Genomic DNA, 24,316 nt, shown 5'->3' on the forward strand with positions numbered 1-24,316 from the left:
CGAGTGAAGCTATTCCCACTGGTTCAAGAGCCTGATGACTGAGGGGTAATATCTGTTCCTGAACTTGGTGGTGTGAGTCCTGAGACTCCTGTACCTTCTTCCTGATGGCAGCAATGAGAAGAGAGCATGGTCTGGATGGTGATGAACATGGCCCTTGATGATGGAATCTACTTTTCTGTGACAGTGCTCCAAATAGATACACTCACTTGTGGGGAGGGCTTTACATGTGATGGACTGGGCCATATCCACTACTTTTTGTAGTATTTTCCATTGAAGGGTATCGGTGTTTCCATTCTATTCACAATGTAACCAATCAATATATATATTGGGGAAGGGTAAGATGAAGGAACACATACCAATCCTCGTAGAGGGACCAGAATTGGAGAGAGTGAGCAGCTTCAAGTTCCTGGGTGTCAAGATCTCTGATGATCTAACCTGGTCCCAACATATTGATGTAGTTATAAAGAAGGCAAGACAGCAGCTATACTTTATTAGGAGTTTGAAGAAGTTTGGCATGTCAACAAATACACTCAAAACCTTCAATATGCAGCAGCCTCTCTGGACTTTGGATTTGGGGATTACCAAACGTTATGTGGATTTTCTGGTGTAGTCTGTTTTGTCATGTGTTTTTGTGATATCATTCTGGAGGAACGTTGTTTCATTTTTTAACTGCATTGTATTTGTGGTTTCTAAATGACAACTAAATGAAACTGAACTGAACTGAACAGTGGAGAGCATTCTGACAGGCTGCATCACTGTCTGGTATGGAGGGGCTACTGCACTGGACCGAAAGAAGCTGCAGAAGGTTGTAAATCTAGTCAGCTCCATATTGGGCACTGGTCTACGAAGTACCCAGGACATCTTCATGGAGCTGTGTCTCAGAAAGGCAGCGTCCATTATTAAGACCTCCAGCACCCAGGGCATGCCCTTTTCTCACTGTTACCATCAGGTAGGAGGTACAGAAGCCTGAAGGCACACACTCAGGGATTCAGGAACAGCTTCTTCCCCTCTGCCATCCGATTCCTAAATGGACATTGAAGCTTTGGACACTACCTCACTTGTTTTAATATACAGTATTTCTGTTTTTGCACATTTTAAAATAATCTATTCAATATATGTAATTGATTTGCTTGTTTATTTATTATTATGTTTTGTTTTATTTTTTCTCTCTCTCTGCTGGATTATGTATTGCATTGAACTGCTGCTGCTGAGTTAACAAATTTCACATCACATGCCGGTGATAATAAACCTGATTCTGATTCTCCAACACACATCCATGGAAGTTTGTCAAAGTTTTAGATGCCATGCCGAATCTTTGCAAACTTCTAAGGAAGTAGAAGCACTGCCGTGCTATCTTCGTCTGTAGGTCAAAGATGGAAAGGGGGTAAAGAATGAAACAAAACATGGGTAAACACGACACTAATGTGGGTTAAAATAATTTCACATTTATGCACAACAAGCTCACACAGACAGCAAAGCAACGTCCACCAAATAAATATTGAGAAGACCTCGTCTTGGTGTCAGTTTCCAAAAGTGATTAGTTTCGCTACCACCCGCCTCCCTGTTCAACAAAAGTGAAGCAGTGGCAGGGAACCTTTAAATTAGCCGACTCCTACACCCCTCCCCTTTAAGAAAGTTGAGCGGCGTCCAAAACTTCGCGAAATTTTTTTTCGGGAAAAAAAGTTCCTTTCGCCCAACCAGGAAGGTCCTGACCCGAATTACCCTCTATCAGTAATAGAAATAGAGAAACTGATAAATTCTGGGTAGTTTGGTTTCAAAACGTCCTGCCTGAGAAGGAGAGGGTTTGTCCAATGTTAGTACGCGGAGGTGAAGCCACTCCTGGATGTGGAAGTAAGAGAGGGAGAAAGAGCGTTTCTTCCCCCACCCTGTATATATAAAGAAAACACACAGCGCTTCATAAAGAAATTAGCTTCAAGATGGCGAAAGCGTACGATTATTTGTTCAAACTACTGCTGATCGGAGACAGCGGGGTAGGAAAGACTTGTCTCATTATCCGCTTCGCCGATGACAACTTCAATAACACTTACATTTCTACCATTGGTGAGTTAGTAAAAAGTTTGGGAAAACTATTCTCCCCTTTCCCACTTTCCCTCCCTCACTCCCACTCTCTCCTTCCTTGTCATGTCAGTTTGGCCTGCTGGTGCTTTCTCCCAAAACACAATCGATCAAAACAAACTTTGCTTTAGAATGAAAGGGAAAAAGTTGCTATGGATATTTTTAAACTTTTTCCCCCCCACATACTGAAGACATTTAGGGATGTGTGAATGAGTCAGTGTCCAGTCTGAAAAGATCCATTGCTTTTTTATGTTAATAATGTACTGACCATTCATCTGAGAGACATTTCTGAGTTCTTCTTTGTCCACCCCCTCTCTCAGTCTCTCTGTCTTTATATCTCTCCTGTTCTGTTGTGCTTAAATGCTCAGTAAATTTTAGACTTCTGCAGGGGAAAGGGAGACTCAGGGAAAATCGATCACTGACAACTTATTCACCACTGTCTGTGGTATGTGTTTCTCTCCCTCTGTTGTAAGACCACAAGGTATATTGTGTATTTTTCTTGCTAAAAGATGCGTGTTACTAACCTCTACTGCTAGCCAGAATGAGAACACACTCAACCATGGTGGTAGAAATTTGAGACTAAAAACAGAAAAAAAAATGCCAGAAACACATTGCAGATCAAGTCAGTGCCCACAGGGAGAGAAATGGAGAGTATTTCTGAAGCATTGTCTTGTTTCCTTCTCCCCATTTCCTTTCAGACCTACTGAGAATTTCCAGTGGTTATCATTGATGAGAATATTGTCTGAAGACAGAGGGGCTAGAAAGTTTGTGAACCTTGTAGAATTTTCTCTATTTCTACATAAATACGACCTAAAATGTGATCAGATCTTCACAGAAGTCCTAAAACTAGATAGAGGACCCAATTAAACAAATAACTCAAAAAACATTATACTTGTCCATTTATTTATTGAGAAAAATGGTCCAATATTACATTTATTTGTTGGAAAAAGTATGTGAACCTCTGGGTTAATGCCTTCTACAGAAGCTATTTGGAGTCAGATGTTCCAATCAATGAGATGGGATTAGAGGTGTGGGCTGTAGAGGGGCTCTGCTCTATTAAAAAAAAGACACACAAAGTCAAGTTACTGACAGAGCCTGCTCTTCTCAAGAAAGATCTGTTTATGTGCACCAAGCCTTGATCAAAACAACTTTCAGAGGGCCTTAGAAGAACAATTGTAGAGATGCATGAAGCTGGAAAAGGCTACAAAGCATTTCTAAAGACCTGAGTGTTCCTCAGTCCACAGTAAGGGAAATTGTCTACAAATGGAGGAATCTCAGTACTGTTGCTACTCTTCCTAGGAGTGGGCATCTGCAAAAATCACATCAAGAGCACACCATGCAATGCTGAAGCAGGTGAAAAAGAACCCAAGGCTAACAGCAAAGGACTTGCAGAAATCGCTAGAACTTGCTCAAGTCTTTGTTCAAGTGCCTATGGTGTTCATGGTGACCACGTAGGAAACTGTTGCTCTCCAAAAAAAGACATTGCTGCATGTCTCAAATTTGCAAAAGGCCACCTGGATGTTCTACAATGCTTCTGGGACAATGTTCTGTGGACAGATGAGACAAAAGTTGAACTTGTTGGCAGAAATGCACACCTCTACATTTGGGGGAACAAGGGTACTGCATACCAACACCAGAACCTCATCACAACTGTGAAGCAAGGTGGAAGGAGCATCATGGTTTGGGGCTGCTTTGCTGCCTCAGGGCCTGGACAGTTTGCAGTTGTCGCAGGAACAATGAATTCAAAATTGTGTCAAGACATTTTACAGGAAAATTTCAGGGTAGCAGTCCATCACCTGAAACTGGATAATGCAACAAGACAATGATCCAAAAGACAAGAGTAACTTAACAACAGAATGGTTTAAAAATAAGAAAATTCGTGTTTTGGAATGGCCGAGTCAAAGTCCTGACCTTAATCCTATAGAAATGTTGTGGAAGGACCTGAAGCAAGCAGTTCTTACAAGGAAGCCCACCAACATCCCAGAGTTGAAGCAGTTTTGTATGGAGGAATGGCCTAAAATTCCTCCAAGCCGATGTGCAGTACTGATCAACAGTTACCAGAAATGTTTGGCTGAAGTAATTGCTGTACAGGGGGGGGGGGGGGCACACCAGTTACTGAAAGCAAAGGTTCACAAACTTTTTCCAACAAAATACATGTAATATGGTATCATTTTTCTCAATAAATAAATGAACAAGTGTCATGTTTTTGTGTTGTTTATTTAATTAAGTTCTCTTTATCTAGTTTAAGGATGTGTGAAGCTTTGATCACATCTTAGGTCATACTTATGCAGAAACAGAGAAAATCCTACAGGATTCACAAATTTTCTAACACCAGTATAGAGTCATTCAGCTCCTTTGACACACGAAGAGTCTGACCGCACATCAGTGATGCTCATTTTAGCTAATCCCATTTGCCTACATTTGGCCCATATCACTCTAAACCTTCCCTGACCATGTACCTGTCAAAATGTATTTTATGTGTTGTTAAAATACCTGGCTCAACCCCTCCATAATCTCGTTCCGTAAACTGACGACCCTCTCAGGTTGACCCTTGGGTCCCATTTAAATCTTCCCTCTCTCAAACTTCTGCCCTCTAGTTCTTGATTCCTCCAACCATGGAAAATTCACCCATATCTGTGCCCCTCAGGATTTTATACACCTGTGTAAGATCACCTTTCGGCCTCTTATCTTCCCTGTCTTGTTTCAGTCTCTTCCTGTAATTGTCCTCTTCTGCGCCTTGAGCTAGAAGTGTTGTCCCTGATTAACTGAGTTCAGAACACTTGCATTCATTCCTCAGTCATACTTTATTTGTGCACAAGGAGAACAGTGTGGCCCCCGTCACCACAGTCTTAACTGAAAACTGCCATCTTAGTACAGAATTGACTAGCAGTTACAGATATTGGTGAAATATGTATATTTGAATTTCTTACTTGCAAAATCAATCTCCATTCAGAATACAGATGTTAAAAATCAATAGAAACTATAAATTGACAACCAATGATATTTTGAAGTTAGTAAAGTAATTGTCCCTTAGTTGGTGAGTGTGTTTCGCATCCTTCCCTTACATTCTTATCTCATCTCAGTAAGTGAAAATCGCTCCAGGAATCTGCTGTGCAAAGGGAAGCTCTGCTTTTCAAAGGCCTTCCTTGCCTGGGCTGTCTGCAATCTATCTGCAATCTATCTCCTTGCCTGGACATTAAGTTAACCCTTACCTTGCCACAATTTCCGCAGATGGAAAAACAATATTTGGAGGCGGCCATTATAAGCCCCTTGAGCCTATTCTATTTAGTGAAATCACAGTTGAGCTATGGCCTATCTCCTTTTTGTTCAGATTACAGGGAACTATGAAAGATGTTTAAAAACTAACCCTCGCCCACACACTTGGCGGGGGTGGGGGGGAGGTTGTGATTTGAAGACTAAAGATTAACTTCATTTATCACATACATTGAAACACACAGTGAAATACAGCGTTTGCGTCAATGAGCAACACAGTCCAAGGATGTGCTGGGGGCAGCCCACAAGTGTCACCACACTTCTGGTGCCAACGTAGCATTCCCACAGCCTACTAACCCTGACCCGTACATCTTTGGGACCGCGGCAGGAAACCGGAGCACCCGGAGGAAACCCACACAGTCACGGGGAGAATCTACAAACTCCTTACAGAGTCGGGAATTGCTGGCACTGTGAAGCATCACGCTATCTACTATGCTCCCATGCCACCTTATGATTACGAGACCGTTAGTCTCGACATTTACAATTGATCGGACTGCCAGCGATGTCTGTTTCCAGGCAAGAGTTTCACAATGGCCTTCATAAATCAGGGCATTGAGTGCAGGAGTTGGGATGTTATGTTGAATTTGTATAAGACGTTGGTGAGGTCTAATTTGGAGTAATGTGTGTAGTTCTGATCACCTACCTACAGGAAAGATATCAATAAGCTTCAAAATCTGCAGACAAAAGTTACAAGAATGTCTGGGGGGGGATTTGAGGTTGTTTGTGTTTAATGGGTGGGTGGATGAAGGGGGCTTCTTTTGCTGCTGTTGTTCTGCTGAGCGTTGTGAGAAGGCTACATTGGCATCAGAATGTGTGGCCACAGCACACCCTTCGGTTGTTGACACACTTCGCTGTATGTTCCGATGTGCATGTCATAAATTAGTGCATCTGATTCTGAGTGTAGAGGAAGCTTGAGTAGGTTAGGACTTCATTCCCCCTGAACTCGGGAGAATGAAGGGAGATGTGATAGATGTGTTCAAAATTATGAGGAGTGTAGATAGGGTGAATGCTTGCAGGCATTTTCCCCCTCAAGTTGGGTCTAGGACTAGAGGTCATAGGTTAAGAGTGAAAGATGAAATATTTAAAGGGAATCTGATGGGGAAACAACTTCACTCAGAGACTGGTGAGAGTTTAGAATGAGCTGTAAGCAGAAATGGTAGATGTGGGTTCAATTATAACATGTAAGAGAAGTCTGGATATGTACATGAATGGGAAGAGTATTGAGGGTTATGGTCAGGATACAGGTAACTGGGATGATGCAAAAGACCAGGTCAGCACAGACTAGATGGGCTGAAGGGCCTGTGTTGTGCTGAGGTACTCTATGACTCTATTTCTCTTCATGTAGGATTGTTTCTGAAGTCCCATACTGAGACTGTAGCTCTGATATTTTTTAAGACCCATGCAATGCCATATTCCCTAAATATTCTCCACCCTCTCTCCCCCATTCCTTAATAAGTTTCATCAGATCATTTCCTTTACTTTTTAAATTCCACAGAATGCAACCAGTCCTGGTTGGGGTGAAGGCATGATGAGTCTGTGTAGAGCTTAATATCAGGTTTAATATTACTGACATATTTTATGCAATTTAGAACATAGAAAACCTACAGCACAATACAGGCCCTTCGGCCCACAATGCAGTGCCAAACATGTACTCACTTCAGAAGTTAGCTAGGGTTACCCATAGCCCTCTATTTTTCTAAGCTTCATGTACTTATCTAAGAATCTCTTAAAAGACCCTATTGTATCCGCCTCCACCACCATCGCTGGCAGCCCAATCACCACTCTCTGCATAAAAAACTTACCCCTGATATCTCTTCTGTAACTACTTCTAATCACCTTAAAATGGTGTCCTCTCATGTTAGCCATTTCAGCCCTGTGGAAAAAACCTCTGACTACCCACAGGATCAATGCCTCTCATCATCTTGTACACCTCTATCAGATTATCTCTCATCCTCTTGTCACTCCAAGGAAAAAAGGCCGAGTTCACTCAACCTATTCTCATAAGGCATGCTCCCCAATCTGGGCAACATCCTTGTAAATCTCCTCTGCACCCTTTCTATGCTTTCCGCATCCTTCCTGTAGTGAGGTGACCAGAAATGAGCACAGTATTCCAAGTGGGGTCTGACCAGGGTCCTATAAAACTGTGACATTACCTCTCAGCTCTTGAATTCAGTCCCACAGTTGCTTAAAGCCAATACACCATATGCCTTCTTAAGCACACAGTCAACCTGCACAGCAGCTTTGAGTGTCGGACCCCATAATCCCTCCTATCCTCCACACTGCCAAAAGTCCTACCATTAATACTATATTCTGCCATCATATTTGACCTACCAAAATGAACCACCTCACACTCCTCTGGGTTGAACTCCATCTGCCACTTCTCAGCCCAGTTTTGCATCCTATCAATGTCGTGTTATAACCTCTGACAGCCCTCCACACTATCCACAACACCCCCAATCTTTGTCTCAACAGCAAATTTACTAACCCATCCCTCCACTTCCTAATCCAGGTCATTTATAAAAGTCATGAAGAGAAGGGGTCCCAGAACAGATCCCTGAGGCACACCACTGGTCACCGACCTCCATACAGAATATGACCCGTCTACAACCACTCTTTGCCTTCCGTGGACAAGCCAATTCTGGATTCATAAAGCAATGTCCCCTTGGATCCCATGCCGCCTTACTTTCTCAATAAGCCTTGCATGGGGTACCTTATCAAATGCCTTGCTGAAATCCATATACACTACATCTACTGCTCTTCCTACATCAATGCGTTTACTCACATCTTCAAAAAATTCAATCAAGCTTGTACGGCACAACCTGCCTTTGACAAAGCCATGCCAACTATTCCTAATCATATTAGGCATCGGTTAGTCCTGTGAGACCATGGATTTGTGCCTTGGAAGGTTTCCAGGGCGCAGGCCTGGGCAGGGTTGTATGGGAGACCAGCAGTTGCCCAAGCTGCAAGCCTTCCCCTCTCCAAGCCACCGATGGCACCAAGGGAAGGGCACTAGGACCCATGCAGCTTGGCACCGGTGACGTCGCAGAACAATGTGTTGTTAAGTGCCTTGCTCAAGGACACAACACGCTGCCTCAGCTGAGGCTCGAACCAGTAACCTTCAGATTACTAGACCGATGCCTTATCCGCTTGGCCATGCGCCTAATCATATTATGCCTCTCCAAGTGTTCATAAATACTGCCACTCAGGATCTTTTCTATCAACTTACCAACCACTGAAGTAAGACTCACTAGTCTATAATTGCCTGGGCTATCTCTACTCCCTTTCTTGAATAAGGGAACAACATCTGCAACCCTCCAATCCTGTATTGATTGTAGTGAATACTGAAGCAAAGTATTCATGAAGTACATCTGCTGTCTCCTCCAGTTCCATACAGACTTTTCCACTGTTGCACTTGATTGGTCCTATTCTCTCATGTCTTATCCTCTTGCTCTTCACATATTTGAAGAATGCCTTGGGGTTTTCCTTAATCCTGTCCGCCAAGGCCTAATCATGGTCCCTTCTGGCTCTCCTACTTTCATTCTTGAGCTCCTTCCTGCTAGCCTTATAATCTTCAAAATCTCTATCATTACCTAGTTTTTTGAACTTTTTGTAAGCTTTCCTTTTCTTCTTGACTAGGTTTTCAACAGCCTTTGTACACCATGGTTCCTGTACCCTACCATCCTTTCCCTGTCTCATTGGAATGCACCTATGCAGAACACCACGCAAATATCCCCTGAACAGTTGCCACATTTCTTCCGTACGTTTCCCTGAGAACATCTGCTCCCAATTTATGCTGCCAAGTTCCTGCCTGATAGCTTCATATTTCCCCTTACTCCAATTAAATGCTTTCCTAACTTAACTGCTCCTATCCCTCTCCAATGCTATGGTAAAGGGGATAGAATTGTAATCACTATCTCCAAAATGCTCTCCCACTGAAAGACTTGACACCTGACTAGGTTCATTTCCCAATACCAGATCAAGTACAGCCTCTCCTCTTGTAAGCTTATCTACATATTGTGTCAAGAAACCTTCCTGAACACACCTAACAAATTCCACCCCATCTAAACCCTTTGCTCTAGAGAGATGCCAGTCAATATTGGGGAAATTAAAATTTCCCAACATGACCACCCTGATATTATTGCACCGTTCCAGAATCTGTCTCCCTACCTGCTCCTCGATGTCCCTGTTACTATTGGGTGGTCTATAAAAAGCACCCAGTAGAATTATTGACCCCTTCCTGTTCCTAACTTCCAGCCACAGACACTCAGTAGACAACCCCTCCATGACTTCCTCCTTTTCTGCAGCCATGACACTATCTCTGATCAACAGTGCCATGCCCCCACCTCTTTTGCCTCCCTCCCTGTCCTTTCTGAAATATCTCATGCCTGGCACTTGGAAGTAGCCATTCCTGCCCCTGAGCCATCCAAATCTCTGTAATGTTCACAGTATCATAGCTCCAAGTACTGATCCACGCTCTAAGCTCATCCACTTTGTTCATAATACTCCTCGCACTAAAATAGACACATCTCAAACTATCAGTTTGAGTGCGTCCCTTCTCTATCACCTGCCTATCCTCCCTCTCACACTGCCTACAAACTTTCTCTATTTGTGAGCCAACCGCCCCTTCCCCCATCTCTTCAGTTCGGTTCCCACCCCCTCAGCAATTCTAGTTTAAACTCTCCCCAATAGCCTTAGCAAACCTCCCTGCCAGAATATTGGTCCTCCTCAGATTCAAGTGCAACCCATCCTTATTGTACAGGTCACGCCCAATGATCCAAAAATCTGAATCCCTGACCCCTGCTCCAATCCCTCAGCCACGCTTTTACCCTCCACCTCATTCTATTCCTATACTCACTGTCACGTGGCAGAGGCAGTAATCCCGAGATTACTACCCTTGTGGTCCTGCTTCTCAGCTTCCTTCCTAACTCCCTGGAGTCTGTGTTCAGGACCTCCTCCCTTTTCCTACCTATGTCGTTGGTACCAATATGTACACAACCTTTGGTTGTTCACTTTCCCACTTCAGGATATAGTGGACGCAATCAGAAACATTCTGAACCCTGTCACATGGGAGGCAAATTAAATTTGTTGTTTTGCGGGACCAGTACATTGTAATACAGGTTTTTTAAAAATATATACCGGTATGTAAATTCAATAAGAATACAGTGGATTCTGGTTAATCGGACCATCAGTTATTCGAGACAGCTGCTTATTTGGAACAGCTCAGAAGAGTAAAACTTATCGAGAAAATAGCCAGGATTTCTTTGTTTATTTGGGACACAATGCTGCTTAATTGGAGCAGGTGACTGGTGCCTCACATTTTCTAACTACTGTCGGTCATGTGGCCATTAGACGCTATACCATGCTTAAAGTGAGCAGTTCTTAAATAGCATCACTTGCATGTTACTGTTCAAAAAACTAATAGTTAGCAAGTTATAAACAGTAAGATGTTTTGCTCACTGAGGTTTCAAGTATTCAGGCTTGGAGATGCCAGAAATGGGCAAGCAGTGAAAAGTTAAATGATTTCACTACTTCAGCAAGTTAGGATCTGTGAAGAATTTGAAGGTATCGACAATTATTTTGAATGTTAACATGAGAATAAAGATTTGGAGGATGCAGTCTTTAAAAGCACTGTCTGAAGGCTGTCCATATCTGCATAAGGTGGCTGTGCTGATTTTGTTCATTTATAGTCAATCAAAAGAACACATCAATGTACGCTGGTTGAATTCCTCTATCAATAACTATAAGGAACTAATACACAATTTTATAGTACTGTTCTAATTTATTCTGCATTTCATTTAAGTTTGTTACTCAGTTAAAAAATGGTGGTGCAAAAAGAGAGCATTAAAAAGGAAAAAATTAGTGAACTAGTGTTCATGGGTTCACTGTCCATTCAGAAATCTGATGGTGGCGGGGAAGAAGCTGTTCCTGAACTGTTGAGTGTGTGTCTTCAGGCTCCTGTCTCTCCTCCTTGATGGTAGCAATGAGAAGAGGGCATTTCCTGAGTGAACTGGGGTCCTTAATGACAGATGGTGCCTTTTCGAAGCATCCCTTTTGATGATGTCCTTGATGTTGGAGAGGCTGGTGCCCATGATGGAGCTGGCTAAGTCTGTAACTTACCCATTACACCACATTACAGGAAGGATGTGGTAGCAATAGAATGAGCACAGAAGAGATGTTGTCAGGACTGGAAGGTTGAATAAGGAGAGATTGGATAGGTTTGTTTGAAGCTAAATGTTAACCTATAATAGAAATTCATAAAGTTATGAAAGGTGTAGGACAGGTAGGCAGAGTCTTATTTCCAGGGCGGGAGGGCGTTGAATTAGAAAGCACAGGATTAAAGAAAGACAGGAGAAATTTGAGGAGATCTGAGGGGAGGACGTAGTGATTAGAACTAGCTTTCAGAGGGGGTGATGGAGGCAGGTTTGATTACATTTGGACAGGTGCTCAGACAGAAATGATGTAAAGGGAATCAGAATCAAGTTTAGTATCACTGACGTCTGTCATAAAATAGATTGTTTTTTGGCAGCAGTTCAGTAGTACATAAAAATAGTTTGAAAAGTTAGCGAAATAGCGAGGTAGTATTCTTGGGTTCATTGTCCATTCAATAATCATTGTTAGTGTGGGAGAGAGAGTGAGCTTGTGGCATGTCGGATTGCCGGACGGCAGATCATGGGTCTGTCTTTGAGGGCTTGTTATTGCTTGCTTGGTGGGTGGTGGGGGCTGGTGCTTCTTGCTGAAATAAGAGGGGGAGGGGGAGGGTTGAGGCTTTGCTGCTGCCTGTGCACGGGGTGGGGGGGGGGCTTTGTGTTCTAATGTTTTTCTGTCACTCATACTTTGGGGTTCTCTTCTGTTTTCATGGATGTCTTTGAAGAGTAAGAACCTCAGGTTGTACATTCTCTGATATTAAATGGAACGTGTGAAATCTGACGGTGGAGAGGAAGAAGCTGTTTCTGAAACATGGAGAATGTGTCTTCTGATTCCTGTACCTCCTCCCTGATGATAGCGACGAGAAGAGGGATGTCCTGGGTGGTGGGGGTCCATATTCCACCTTTTATTTTCTCTAACAGGAACAATATCCAATAATCAGCCCATCATAACCGTTTACAATTTGAAATTAAAATATTATCTACAGTGCACTGTGAGGGGCCCACTGTGGATACCACCTTCTCAAGACATTTTCTTGCGAAGATATCCTCAGTGGTGGGGAGTGTTCTGCTGAGTCTACAACCCCCAGTTCAGCTTTTTCTGATCCTGTTTGTGATGTGAGTACAACACATGCAAATGGAATTAGCATAGATGTGTAGGTCTCCACAAATAAAATGAAGTGAGGCATTTTATATTTAACGAAACCCGTAACACATTTTATTGAACTCCAAAGCATGCACGCTTAAAAACCTTTTACATAATAACGTTATCACCTCAGACCAGCCTAACAAAGTGAAGCCCCAACTCAATGTCGGTGGCTGTGAATTATGTACACCTCTCCCAATTATGTTACTCTAAGGTAGGCATCATGGATGAAATGGCCACGGGCCTTTTTCTTGTGCTGTATGATTTATGTGGTGGTTATCTGGAACAAGCTGTCAGAGGCCGTGGCAGAGTTGGATGCTACTGCAACGTTTGAAAGTCATTTGGACAGGGACAGAGAAGGAGTAGGGTGATAATGGTTTAATTCTGGCAAATTGGATTAGAACAGTACAGCACAGCATAGGCCCTTCAGCCCACAATGTTGTGCCAACCTCTTAATCTACTCCAAAATGATTCTAACCCTTTCTTTCCCCATAGCCTTCCATTCTTCTTTCATCCATAAGAGTCTCTTAAATGTCCCTAATGTATCTGTTTTTACCCTCACTCCTGGCAGTACATCCCTGTGTGTGTGTGTGTGTGTGTGTGTGTGTGTGTGTGTGTGTGTGTGTGTGTGTGTGTGTGTGTGTGTGTGTGTGTGTGTGTGTGTGTGTGTGTGTGTGTGTGTGTGTGTGTGTGTGTGTGTGTGTGTGTGTGTGTTTGTGAGAAGAACCTACCTCTGACATCTCCACTATACTTTCCAACAGTCACTTTGAAATTATGCCCTATTGTGTTAGCTATTTCTGCCCTGGGGAAAAATCTCTGGCTGTCCACTATCCGTCATTATCTTGTACATCTCTATCAAGTCATCTCTCATCCTCCTTCGCACCAAAGAGAAAAGTCCTAGCTCACTCAACCTTTCCTCGTAAGATGTGCTCTTCAATCCAGACAGCACCCTGGTAAATCTCCTGTGCACCCTCTATAAAACTTGCATGTGCTTTCTATGAACTGAACTGAACACAATGCTCCAAATGTGTTCTAAGAATAGATTTTTTTTGAGCTGCAGCATTACCTAACAGCTCTTGAACTCAGTCCCAACTACAGAAGGCAAAAACTCCGCCATATTCCTTCTTAACCATCTTATCAACTTGCTCTGCTACTTTGAGGGATCTGTGGAACAGCATTGACATAGTGGGCTGAAGGGCTCATTGCTGCGCCATGGGTTTTTATAAACCTCCAAGACAGAAAATTTTAGGCTCAAACCTTGCATCAGGCACAAGCACTTCCTTCAGGTTAGCACAGTTCAGAGGTGCCACATTCAGAGGGTTCCCGTTGAGCGTCCGCCAAACACTAAAGATTGTAGGGTATGTCTGGAAGAAGAACAAGAAAGCTGCTTTTAGGTGAGAGCCCAAATAGCAGCAGGATGAGACCATTCAGTCCCTCGCATCTGTTGTTCAATTCCTCACTAACTCCATTAATATCCTAAAATATATTGGTCTGCATCACAGCACTGAAACATGCCCATCTAGTCTATGTCAATCTATTATTCTGCCTGGTCCCATCGACCTGCACCAGACCACAAACCTCCCCCCCCCCCCCCCCATTCTCCATGTACCTATCCAAACGTCTCTTAAATGTTGAAATCGAATGCGCATCCATCATCTCCACTGGCAGCTCTTTCCACACTCCCACCACCCTCTGAGTGAAGAAGTTCCCCCTCACATTCCCCTTAAACATTTCACCTTTACCTTTAACCCATGACCTCATAGATTTCAGTGGAAAAAGCCTGCTTGCATTTACCCTATCTGTACCCATCATAATTGTCATTTGTGTTAACAATAAACACAGCCAATGTGCAGGGGGCAGCCCACAAATGCCTCCCCACGTTTCGGTACCAACGTAGCATGGTCACAATGTTCAGCAGCACAACACAGAACGAGCCAAATGACAAAACAACGACAAAACCAGCAACATTGACAAGGATTTTGTTTCATTCTCTACATGTAGAAGTTTATTCTCATCTCATCCCTGAGCCTTTTATTCTGCGTGTGACCCTTAATCCTGGTCCCAGACACAGCAGCTGGGGAAACCATGCTCCTTTGTGGGAATTTTGTTCTTTTCCAGATCTAAGTGTACATTCCCCGTCTGCTTCATCGCTCCTCGTGGGACAAGTCCCCTAAGCTAGGCTGTTGTTGGATATTCCCAGGATTTGGGGCAGTCTTTCTTCAGAGATCCTGGGAGTGCTTTCAAGAGATAGAGCATGCAGCAGGCCATTTGGCCCAACTCACCCATGCAGACCATGATACCCCTCTACGCCAATCCCATTCGCCAGTATTTGGTCCATATCCCTCTAAACCTGCTCAAATCTCTTTTAAAGTTATTAAAGTGCCTCTGCCACTTCCTCTGGCAGCTTATTCCCTGCACCCATTACCTCTTCTGGGGCAGAATAAACTAGGGCATATATATTGCCATGTACTATTCTGAGATTAATATTCTTAGAAGTATATGGTAACATGTACATACTTTGATAATAAAATTTACTTGTTCCTCAGATACTCCCTTTAAATCTTCCCCCTCTCATTTAAAAGCTCTACCCATTAGTTTTAGACTCCCTACCCTTGGAAAACCGTTATAACTATCTACCCTATCTCCGCCCCTCACAATTTTACAACCCCCCCCCACCCCCGTAAGATCACCCTCCAGCCTCCTTTGCTCAAGGGGAAACAGTCCCAACTTGTCCACTCTCTCCTTATAATTCAGGCAAGTACAATCCGTCATCAAAGACTTCCAGCATCCAGGCCGAGCTCTCTTCTCGCTACTACCGTTGGGCAGAAGGTGCACAAGTCCTGAGTCCCACACCACCAGGTTCAGGAGCCTTACAGCCATCAGGCTCTTGTACTGGCCTAGATAAACTTCAAACACCTCAACCCTGAACTGATTCCACAAACTACACACTCACGTTCAAGGACTCTTTACAACTCATTCTCAGTATTATTTTTATCTTTTTTTGTGGTTTGTCAATCTTTGTCACTTTATGTATAGTTTTTTTTGTAAATTCTAATATATTTCTTTTTCTTCAAAATGCCTGCAAGAAAATAAATCTCAAAGGTGTATATGATAAAATATAGATACTGTAATTTATTAATTTACCTCCAGCTTAATTACACTTTCCTGGGAATCGGTACTACACCCTGTCCAGCTTAATCACACCATTTCCAACGTGAGGCAGCCAGAACCGCACACAATATTCCACCTGTAGCCTAAGCAAGCAGGATTTTTAAAATATGCAAATTACTTATAACAATTTCCATTGGATTATGAGGTAGAAAGAATGATGTAGCTGGCGTCAATCCCAGGATCCGGTAGCTTGTAAAAACCACTGGGGCAAGTCCTGTTCAGTAATGCAGGGAAGAGGATAAAATTTCACACTTGAACTGGTAACAGCTTAGTTGGTCAGGTGACATCTGCGAAGAAGGAAATAATCTGCCCTTCATCAAAGTTTGGATTTCTGCAGCTCCTTCGTGGTTTTCACGAGACTCTTTGAAATGTTGTCATGGGTTAGATTTGTCAGCCAGTTTGTACGTAGGCAGCTCCCACACCCAATCCCTGATAGAAGTTTGTGAGAGCCGTGGACAGAGTAGACAGAATCAGAATTGAGTTTATTATCACTGATGTATGAAATGCGGTAGCAGAGTGCAAAGACGTAAAGATGACCACAAATTAGAAAAGTAAATAACTCCACCAGGGATGACCCCAAACCCGGCTGCTGAAGGAGGAGGGTTTACATGGTCATGATCAGTTGGTAGTTCTGCCGTGGACAGTCCCAAGCCCAGCTGCTGAAGGAGGAGGGTTTACATGGTCATGATCAGATGGTAATTCTGCCGTGGACAGTCCCAAGCCCAGCTGCTGAAGGAGGAGGGTTTACATGGTCATGATCAGATGGTAGTTCTGCCGTGGACAGTCCCAAGCCCAGCTGCTGAAGGAGGAGGGTTTACATGGTCATGATCAGTTGGTAGTTCTGCCGTGGACAGTCCCAGGCCCGGCTGCTGAAGGAGGAGGGTTTACATGGTCATGATCAGTTGGTAGTTCTGCCGTGGACAGTCCCAAGCCCAGCTGCTGAAGGAGGAGGGTTTACATGGTCATGATCAGATGGTAATTCTGCCGTGGACAGTCCCAAGCCCAGCTGCTGAAGGAGGAGGGTTTACATGGTCATGATCAGATGGTAATTCTGCCGTGGACAGTCCCAAGCCCAGCTGCTGAAGGAGGAGGGTTTACATGGTCATGATCAGATGGTAATTCTGCCGTGGACAGTCCCAAGCCCAGCTGCTGAAGGAGGAGGGTTTACATGGTCATGATCAGATGGTAATTCTGCCGTGGACAGTCCCAAGCCCAGCTGCTGAAGGAGGAGGGTTAGGCAACTTCACCAACAGAAGCTCCAAGAACCTCATCCCTGGGAGAGGAGAGTGGGTTAAACCTGGCGACAACTCGAAAGACTTGTCCAGGACAGAGGACCCTGGCGAGCCAGAATAAAAGGATGTGGCAAAGGGAAGGAATACAAGCTGGCAGGTGATAGGTGAAGCCAGATGAGGGAGAAGGTGGGTGGGTAGGAGAGGAGGGGAGCGAAGTGAGAAGTTGGGAGATGATGGGTGGAAGAGGTCAAGGGCTGAAAAGGAATCTGGTAGGAGAAGCGAGAGGACCATGGAGAAAAAGGGAAGGAGGAGAAGTTGATGGGCTGGGCAGGCAAGGAGAAGAGTGCCCATAGAGTACCCCCAATTCTCCCCTCCCCTTTGCCCATCTGCCCACACAGTGACCTTTCTTTGCCTTTTCAAGTGCCTGTCCTGTACTGAAGAAGGGTGTGGGCCTGAAACGCCAACTGTTTATTCCTGTCCATAAATGCTGAGTTCCTCCAGCGTTCTGTCCGAGTAACTCCTCTTTCATCTGCTTTGCCTCTTACCTTCAGGAGTCATTTACAGCTCACTAATCTGCAGGCCTCTGGGGTGCTGGAGTACACCGGAGCGTTACAGATGGGCAAACAAATCATAATATGGGGGAATAATAAATTGTTCAGTTTTGGATGCAGAATAAGAGTATTTTTTTGAATCAGTGAGAGGTTTGCAGAGCTCTGAGGTGCCGAGGTATGATTTTTAAAAGGCCAGTTTTCTGCTGCTGTAAGTAATTGGAAGAGAATGTGGTTGTTTATTGTGAGTGATTGAATGCATAAATAGGGAGATTATGTTTCAGTTATGTAGGGCAGTGGTGAGACCACGCTTAAACCAGTCTGAGAATTAGTTCAAGGTAAATATACTATCAGAGTACCTGTATGTTACCATATATTACTTTGAGCAAGATACCAATACCTTTGGAGGGCAAAGAAAATGCATCAAAGATATCATCAAAACCAGCCTGAGGAAATCCAACACCACATCTAAAAACTGGGAAGACATTTCACTCCGTGGAGACACCTGGAGGGATCTGTCCAAGAGGGAGCTGCGCTACGAGAGAGCGACTCCACCGTGTCACAGAGACCCAGTGGCAGCTGAGAAAGAGACTGAACAACCAAAAGACCCCACGAGCCACGAATCACAACCTACCCTTGCCCACGCTGCACCAGAATATGTGGGTCCCCGATCGGCCTCTACCGACCCTCGCCCACACTGCACCAGAATATGTGGGTCCCCAATCAGCCTCTACAGCCTCCACCGACCCTCGCCCACACTGCACCAGAATATGTGGGTCCCCAATCAGCCTCTACAGCCTCCACCGACCCTCGCCCACACTGCACCAGAATATGTGGGTCCCCGATCGGCCTCCACCGACCCTCGCCCACACTGCACCAGAATATGTGGGTCCCCGATCGGCCTCTAGAGCCTCCACCGACCCTCGCCCACACTGCACCAGAATATGTGGGTCCCCGATCGGCCTCTAGAGCCTCCACCGACCCTCGCCCACACTGCACCAGAATATGTGGGTCCCCGATCGGCCTCTGCAGCCTCCACCGACACTCGCCCACACTGCACCAGAATATGTGGGTCCCCAATCAGCCTCCACCGACCCTCGCCCACACTGCACCAGAATATGTGGGTCCCCAATCAGCCTCCACCGACCCTCGCCCAAACTGCACCAGAATATGTGGGTCCCCGATCAGCCTCCACCGACCCTCGCCCACACTGCACCAGAATATGTGGGTCCCCGATCGGCCTCCACCGACCCTCGCCCACGCTGCACCAGAATATGTGGGTCCCCGATCGGCCTCCACCGACCCTCGCCCACGCTGCACCAGAATATGTGGGTCCCCGATCGGCCTCCACCGACCCTCGCCCACGCTGCACCAGAATATGTGGGTCCCCGATCGGCCTCCACCGACCCTCGCCCACGCTGCACCAGAATATGTGGGTCCCCGATCGGCCTCCACCGACCCTCGCCCACACTGCACCAGAATATGTGGGTCCCCGATCGGCCTCCACCGACCCTCGCCCACACTGCACCAGAATATGTGGGTCCCCGATCGGCCTCTACAGCCTCCACCGACCCTCGCCCACACTGCAGCAGAATATGTGGGTCCCCGATCGGCCTCCACCGACCCTCGCCCACACTGCACCAGAATATGTGGGTCCCCGATCGGCCTCCACCGACCCTTGCCCACACTGCACCAGAATATGTGGGTCCCCGATCGGCCTCTACAGCCTCCACCGACCCTCGCCCACACTGCACCAGAATATGTGGGTCCCCGATCGGCCTCTACAACCTCCACCGACCCTCGCCCACACTGCACCAGAATATGTGGGTCCCCGATCGGCCTCTACAGCCTCCACCGACCCTCGCCCACACTGCAGCAGAATATGTGGGTCCCAGATCTACGAGTCTCTTAAAGATCCCCAATGTATCAGCCTCTGCCACTACCCCTGGCAACCTATTCCGTGCACCCATCATTTTCTGTCTTTGAAATCCCCTTATACTGTTCTCCTAACACTTTTTTACGTTATGTCCCTCATGTTAGCTATTTCCACCCTAGGGAACAAGTCTCTGGCTATCCACTTGATCTAGGCCTCGTATTACCTTGTACAGCTCTATCAAGTTGCCTCTCCACAGAGAGGAGTCCTGACATCGGATTTGCCTGTGTGGAGTTGGCAGGTTCTCCCTGTGATGTCAAGGGATTCCCCTGTTCCAGCTTCTTCCCTCTTTAGCCCTGTCCTGCAGGATCACCAGCCTGTCAGGAGTGCTCCTCCCCCCCCCGTTTCCAGACAATCTATAGGGTGACACTTTAGTCCTGTCCTGGATAAGTGCCAGTCTGTCTGGGGTGCCCCTCCCCCACCTTCCAGACAAGATTCTGGACTCTTGTATCATGACCCAAAGTGTGTGCATGGGAGAGAGGAGTCGGATAATGCCTTCCCTTTCTTTTCAATCTTGCACCACAGACTTTCTTTGTCCCTTGGTGAACTTGGGTTTCAGGAATCTTAGAAATATCTGCAGATCGCACTGATAAACTGAGCAGTCGAAGGAAATGAGCTTTGAAGATTGCGTGCAATCTCCGAGTTGCTGTGAAGTGGGACCTTCTTCAAAGTACAAGCTGAACGCACGATATTTATTTCTGAGCCCTATCAGACGATTAATGCTCCCGGGATGAAAGGGTTAATGTACGAGGAGTGTTGATGTCTCTGGGCCTGTACTTGTTGGAGTTTAGAAGAATGAGGGCGGTGTCTCATTGAAACACATAGAATATTGAAAGCCCTAGGTAGAGTGGACATGGAGAGAACATTCCTATGATCGGGGGGGGGGGGGGGCGGGGGGAAGGTCTAGGACTAGAGGGCACGATGTCAGAATAGAATGGAGATGAGAAGGAATCTCTTTAGCCAGAGGGTGGCAAATCTATAGATTTTATTGTCATAAATGACTGTGGAAGCTAAATGATTGGGTGTATTTAAAGTGGAGATTGATAGTTTCTGATTAGTAATGCCGTCAAAGGTTTTGGGGAGAAGGCAAGAAATGACGGATGAGATTAGATGGGCCAAATGGCCTAATTTGCTCCTATGGGCAGACATAAAGTGTCCACCCTCCAACCACTCTACCTGCCCATCACCCATGCGTTTACCCCCTCCCCTACTGTTCACATCTGCCACTCTCCACCTCCTTTCCTCCTTTATTCGGTTCCATCCTCCACCTTCCTCTTCTATCACTCCCCACTATCTGCAGTCCTGTGGCACTCATCACCTGTCAGCCTCTCTCACTCTTCCATCCTCACCTGGATCCACCAACTCCTGCTAATTCTTGCTCCAGCCCCTTCCCCTTCCCTCTTTATCCTGGCTATCTTCGGTCTAGGTGAGGAGTGTCAACACAAATCATCCACTGCACATTTCCCTGCCCGGGAAATCCTGTACAGGAGCCTGAAAATCCTCTGAAGAGACGCTGAGCCCGTCAGAAGGGACCTGAGGGGCCCCGTTTTCTCACAGCATAGCGGATCAAGATGCTGGAAGAAGTGTCGGTTATTGGTCACAACCGACAAAGACAGGAACTTGTGTGGATGAGTGTTTGAAGTGGAAAAGCCATTTCACTGGGGCAGTTCTGCTCTCCCGATCTCAGAAGTCCAGATGCGGTGGTGTGAGTAGTCGTCACAACTGGGGACTTCCTTGGTTGAAGTGGATGACCGTGACTTCTCCTCTGCGTCGTCATGGGCTTCGCTCTCCGCGTCGTCATGGGCTTCGCTCTCCGCAAAGCATTGCAGAACTGCCTTTTCCCGTCTGTCGGATGTCGTCCACCCGGTCCACTGGAGCTGACTTCTCGTCCCTACCTCACCGGGGTATGAGGCCCGCCGGCTACCCTCACCTGGTTTAACCGCCTGTCGAAGCGGCGTACCGGGGCGTGGCCACAAACAGCTACTTGAGCAGCTGAGTGTCCGGTTCACACCCCGGCGAGTGAGCTGCCCCGGAATGGACACAGCAAGCCCCTTCACCAGAGGGGCTACCCCTCTAGATGCTAGCGGAAATGGTAGACGTTTAAAAGGTATTTGAACAGGAACATGGGTTGGAAAGATTTAGAGGGAAATGGGCAAAATGGATATGCTAGTAGAACTAACTCAGGTGGGCAGCTAGGTTGAGTTGGACCAAAGGGCATGCCTCTGTGCTGTATAACTCTATTGGTTTAACTGGTGGTTGTAAATTGCCCCTGAGTTAGTTGGTGAGGGGGGTAGAAATCTGGAGGGAGTTGATGGAATGTGGTCACAGGGGAGATAGGTGTAAGAGCACCAAAACCAGTGGATTGAATACTATCCTACATCGGAAGAAACACACATGGCCTCCATTAAATAGGAAAGGTTTAGAGGAATTTGGGCCAGATGCAGGCAAATGAAACTAGATCAGTCAAACACACACAAAATGCTGGAGGAAGTCAGCAGGCCAGGCAGCATCTATGGGAAAAAGCACTGTCGATGTTTTGGGCCAAAACCCTTTGGTAGGACTGGAGAAAAAAGCTGAAGAGTAAGATTTGAAAGGTGGGGGGGGGTGGGGGCGGGGAGAGAGAAACACCGGGCGATAGGGAGGGATGAAGCAAAGAGCTAGGAAATTTATTGGTGAAAGAGACAGAAGGCCATGGAAGAAAGAAATAAAGGGGGGGGGAGGAGCACCAGAGGGAAGCAATGGGCGGGCAAGGAGTTAGCATGAGAGAGGGAGAAGGGGATGGGAAATGGTGAAGCCATTCCCTCTCTCATGTTATCTCCTTGCCCGCTCATCGCCTCCCTCCGGTGCTCCTTCCCCCCCCCCCCTGTTTTTCCCATGGTCACCACGCTTCCAGCACCAACGTGGCATGTCCACAACTCATTATCTCTAACCAGTACGTCTTTGGAACGTGTGAGGAAACCCACGTGGTCACAGAGAGGACAGGCAGTGGTGAGAATCGAACCCCGATCGGTGTTCGCTGGTGCTGCAAGGGATTATGTGAACCAGTACTCTACTGTGGCTGCCCAATTAGATTTGTTTCTGCCTTGCATCGCTGCTCTGCTCTTACATTAAGAAGGCTGCTTTCCTTCACAAGTGTCATTTCAATGTCTGAGAGTTGACAGGATTGCGCAGATAAAATGCCTCTGATCTGAGGAAGGAAATCGGCTTTGGCTCTTTTGTTTTGAAATACCAATTTTCTCTCCAAATCTCAGCCTGCAGTCAATGTTTATCATGTTCCATGCCCATGCACATTCCATTTTAGTAACTCATGGAATCCAGAAGCATGCAGTACAGAAATAGGCCATTCAGCCCATCGAGTGCATGCCAGACTTCTATTCTGCCAAGTCCCATTGACCCACACCTAGACCATAGCCCTCAATACCACTCCCATCTATGTACCTATCCAAACTGCAATTGAACCTGTATCCACCATTGCTGCTGGCAACTTGTTCCATACTCACACTGCCCTCTGAGTGAAGAAGTTAACCCTCAGGTTCCTTTTAAATATTTCACCCTTAACCTATGACCTTTAGTTCTAGACTCACCCATCCTCAGTGGGTAAAGCCTACTTGCATTTACCCTATCTATATCCTTCATTATTTTTCATACCTCTGTTAAATCTCCTTTCATTTGCCCGTGCTCTGGGGAATAAGGTCCTAAAGTCTCATTTCAGCTGTTTTCAACATGGGGAGTTTTGCCTCTGCCTTCCACCCTCAGGAGGAGACGTGTGACCCCCCAAGGGTCTCTGAAGTCTGAATAATGTTGAGTTCATCTAAAGTAAAAATAAATTGGAAACTATACCAGTGGGAGTCTGTCAAAGCAGTGTTTAGTGTCATTCACAGAGGTTCAGGATGTATTTAACAAGTGTTAAGGAGTTGTTCTTGAGAGTTAGTTCCATTCTGAGATGCCCTTCAGATCCACATCGGAGAAAATAAGACAAAGATCTTGGCCCTTTGAATCTGCTGTGCCATTTACTCAAATCCTTTTCAGGTGAAGGGTTTGGCTCCAAACGTCAACTATCCATTTTTCTCCATAGATGTTACCTGTCTCGATGTGTTCCTCCAGCTCCTTGTTTCCCGCTCTGGATTCCAGCATCTGCACTCTTTTGTACCTTCTCTCTCCCAATACCATGTCCTGCTCTCTCCCCATCTCCCTGGATGTCTAGAAATCAGTCTGCTTCTGGTACAGTATGGCATGGCGCTGTAGTGGTTAGCCTTCGGTTTTACAGTGTCAGGGTGCAATTCCTGCCGCTGCCTGTAAGGAGTCTGTACGTTCTTCCTGTGTCCATGTGGGTTTCCTCCGGGTGCTCCGGTTTCCTCCCACATTCTAAAGACGTACAGGCTAGGGTTGGTAAGTTGTGGGGGTGCTACGTGGGCGCCAGAAGTATGGTGGCACTTGCAGGCTGCCCCAGCGCACCCTCTGATCCTCCGATGCATTTCATTGTGCATGTAACAAACCGAGCTGAACTATCTAAATGGGATCACTATACCTTTCAGAAATAAACCATGAGTTTGACTTCCTTTCTTTAAACCACTTTATTTCTTTCTGTACCTTTTTTTGTGTGTGTGTGTGTGTCTGTGTGTGAGTGTGTGTGTCTGTGTGTGTCTGTGTCTCTGTGTGTGTGTGTGTGTGTGTATGTGTGTGTGTGTGAGTGTGTGTGTGTGTCTGTGTGTGTGTGTGTGTGTGTGTGTCTGTGTGTGTTTGTGTGTGTGTGTGTGTCTGTGTCTGTGTGTGTGTGTGTCTGTGTGTCTGTG

General features: G+C 45.8%; 1 protein-coding gene across 2 annotated transcripts in view; it reads left to right on the plus strand.

Annotated features, from left to right (window-relative positions):
* Window positions 1-1,682: 1,682 nt before the first annotated feature.
* rab13 (RAB13, member RAS oncogene family) overlaps window positions 1,683-24,316 on the plus strand; it is a 57,383-nt gene continuing 34,749 nt past the window's right edge. The window contains exon 1 of one of the 2 annotated variants that reach the window (XM_073061127.1): window positions 1,683-2,061. In XM_073061127.1, the coding sequence (XP_072917228.1) occupies window positions 1,938-2,061 (124 nt within the window). In that variant the 5' untranslated portion in view covers window positions 1,683-1,937. The remainder of the gene's footprint in view (window positions 2,062-24,316) is intronic. The other variant, XM_073061125.1, reaches the window with a different exon arrangement.

This window comes from Hemitrygon akajei, chromosome 11 (genome assembly GCF_048418815.1).
Source record: "Hemitrygon akajei chromosome 11, sHemAka1.3, whole genome shotgun sequence".
In the NCBI taxonomy this organism is placed as follows: Eukaryota; Metazoa; Chordata; class Chondrichthyes; order Myliobatiformes; family Dasyatidae; genus Hemitrygon; species Hemitrygon akajei.